General features: G+C 35.7%; 1 protein-coding gene across 1 annotated transcript; it reads right to left on the bottom strand.

Moving 5' to 3' along the window:
• Positions 1-440: 440 nt before the first annotated feature.
• LOC126953274 (60S ribosomal protein L7-like) lies at positions 441-1,257 on the bottom strand. The gene has a single exon (XM_050788727.1). The coding sequence runs from the start codon at positions 1,234-1,236 to the stop codon at positions 493-495; it is 744 nt and encodes a 247-aa protein (XP_050644684.1). The 5' UTR covers positions 1,237-1,257; the 3' UTR covers positions 441-492.
• Positions 1,258-3,100: the final 1,843 nt, after the last annotated feature.

Here is a 3,100-nt window from a genome sequence, read left to right as displayed (position 1 = left end):
CTGCAATGAACATATGTGTGCATGTATCTTTATAATAGAATTATTTATTTTCCCTTGGGTATATGCTCAGTAATGGGATGGCTGGGTCAAATGGTATTTCTACTTCTAGATCTTTGAGGAATTACCACACTGTCTTCCAAAATGGTTTAATTAATTTACATACTCCCACCAATAGTGTAAAAGCATTCCTTTTTCTCCACAACCTTGCCAGCATCTGTTGTTTCTTGACTTTTTAATAATTGCCATTCTGACTGCCGTGAGATGGTATCTCTTTGTGGTTTTGATTTGCATTTCCCTAATGATCAGTGATGTTGAGCTTTTTTCATGTTTTTGGTTGCATGAATGTCTTTTGAGAAGTGTCTGTTCATGTCCTTTGCCCACTTTTTAATGAGGTGGTTTTTTTTTTTTTTTTTTTTTTTTTTTTTTTTAATTTTGAGAGCAGGTACTGTTTATTAAACTGACGAGACTCAAAAAATAATCATGGTAGACACCTTAGTTCATTCTTCTAATAAGCCTGTTGATCTGGTCCTCCTTGTTGCCAGCATCTCCACCTTCTACAAAATGGGTGGTCTTTTTCTTCATTCCACCTCGTGGAGAAGATAATTTGAAAGGCCACAGGAAGTTATTTGCCTCTTTGAAGCGTTTTCCAACAGTATAGATCTCATGAATCAGATCCTCCATGCAGATGATGCCATATTTACCAAGAGATCGAGCAATCAAAGCATTATCTGTCAAAGCAATTTGCTTCTTATTGATTTTGCCATAACCACACTTGTAGATTAGCTCATTTACTGACTTCAGATTGGGGTACCCCCATGCAATATATGGCTCTACAATCCTCAGCATGTTAACTGAAGCCTTGTTGAGCTTCACAAAGGTTCCATTGAAGATTTGACGAAGACGCAGAAGCTGCAATACCTTTCGGACCTTTGGGCTCACACCATTGATACCTCTGATGCTGATGACAAATGCCAATTTGGGTTCAGCAGGTACATAGAAGTTGCCAGCTTTTCTTGCCATCCTCGCCATTCGAGTTTCAGTTCTGTACATCTGCCTATATTCCTTGTGATAGTGCTTCGCTTTCTCATAGATAAGCTTCCTCCTTGCCTTTCGAAGCATCTTTTGGGCAAACTTCTTTCTCAGGCGCTTGATCTTCAGCTCTGCGAAATTCCTTCGCTTTTTCTTAAGGGTTTCTGGCACAGCAGGAACCTTCTTCTCCTCTTCCGCACCATCCATGGTTCCAGCCGGAAAAAGAGGAGGTTGTTTGTTTTATTCTTGTAAATTTGTTTAAGTTACTTGTAGACTCTTGATATTAGACCTTTGTCAGATGAGTAGATTGTAAAATTTTTTTCCCATTCTGTAGGTTGTCTTGTCACTCTGAGAGGTTTTTTGCTATGCTGAAGCTCTTTAGTTTAATTAGATTCCCTTTGTCAGTTTTTATTTTTGTTGCAATTGCTTTTGGTGTTTTCATCATGAAATCTTTGCCTGTGCTTATGTCCTAAGTGGTATTTGCCTAGATTTTCTTCAGAGTTTTTATAGTTTTGGGTTTTACAAGCAATGAGGAAAAGATTCCCTATTTAATAAATGGTGCTGGGAGAACTGGGTAGCCATATGCAGAAAGTTGAAATTAATAAATGGTGCTGGGAAAACTGGCTAGTCATATGCAGAAAATTGAAATTAGACCCCTGTGTTAGTCTGTTCTCAGCTGCTAATAAAGACTGGGTAATTTATAAAGAAAAAGAGATTTAATGGACTCTCAGTTTCATATGGCTGGGGAGGTCTCACAATCAAGGTGGAAGATGTAGGAGGAGCAAAGGCATGTCTTACATGGTGGCAGACAAGAGAATGTGTGTAGAGGAACTCCCCTTTATTAAATCACCAGATCTCATGAGACTTATTCACTATCACGAGAACAGCATGGGGACCTGCTCCCATGATTCAGTTACTTCCCACTGGACCCCTCCCATGACACTTGGGAATTATGGGAGCTACTCTTCAAGATGAGATTTGGGTGGGACCTGGCCAAACCATATCAACCCCTTTCTTACACTTTATACAAAAATTAACTCAAGATGGACTACAGAGTGAAATGGGAGACTTTTTATTACAGGTTCAATCTCAATATTCTTATTGATCTGTCCAGGTTTTGCATTTCTTCCTGGTTCAATCTTGTTAGGTTGTATATATCCAGGGATTTTTTTCTTTTCCTATAGATTTTCCATTTTGTTGTATGGTTATTCATAGTCATCTCTAATGATCCTTTGTATTTCTGTGGTATCAATTATATTTTTTTGTTTCTAATTTATTTGTGTGAGTCTTCTCTCTTTTTTTCTTAGTCTAAGTAAAGATTGTCAATGTTGTTTATGTTTTCAAAAAGTCAACTTTTTTCATTTTCTTGATTTTTTTTAGTTTTATTTTATTTATGCTCTTATTTTTAATATTTATTTTTCTCCACTAATTTGGGCTTTCGCTTGTTTTTGCTTTCTCTGATTCCTTGAGATACATCATTCGGCTGTTTACTTGAAATCTTTTTACTTTTTTCGTGTAGGTACTGATTGCTATAAACTTCAACTTATTACTGTATAATAATATAGTTATATATATAATAATATAGTTGTGCTATATCCCATAGGTTTAGTTGTTTTAAGAATGTTTTAAATTTCCTAATTAATTTCTTCATGGACTCATTGGTTGTTCAGGAGCATATTGGTTAATTTCCATATATTTGTACCTTTCAAAAGTTTCTAATTATTGATTTCAGTTTTAGTTCATTGATACAAGAAAAGATACTTGATAATTTCAATTTTAAAAAGGATTTGTTGAGACTTGTTTTATGACCTAACATGTGGTTTATTCTGGAGAATGTTCCATGTGTTCATGAGAAGAATGCGAATTCTGCAGCTGTTGGATGAAATGCTTTGTAAATGTCTATTAGGTCTAATGTTAAGTTTAAATGCAATGTTTCTTTGTGGATTTTGTTTCTAGATTATCTATCCAATGCTGTGAGTGGCATGTTGAAGTACCAATCTATAAATGGAGTGTGTCTCTTCCTTTATATCTAATAATGTTTGCTTTATATATCCATGTGTTCTGGTGCTTC

Source organism: Macaca thibetana, chromosome 4 (assembly GCF_024542745.1).
Source record: "Macaca thibetana thibetana isolate TM-01 chromosome 4, ASM2454274v1, whole genome shotgun sequence".
Taxonomy (NCBI): domain Eukaryota; kingdom Metazoa; phylum Chordata; class Mammalia; order Primates; family Cercopithecidae; genus Macaca; species Macaca thibetana.
Note: the sequence above shows the minus strand (reverse complement) of the source record. Positions and strands in the feature narration are given on the sequence as shown.

Excerpts from the sequence above, each read along its gene's own strand:
- LOC126953274 (XM_050788727.1), bottom strand. The coding sequence starts at position 1,236 with ATGGATGGTGCGGAAGAGGAGAAGAAGGTTCCTGCTGTGCCAGAAACC.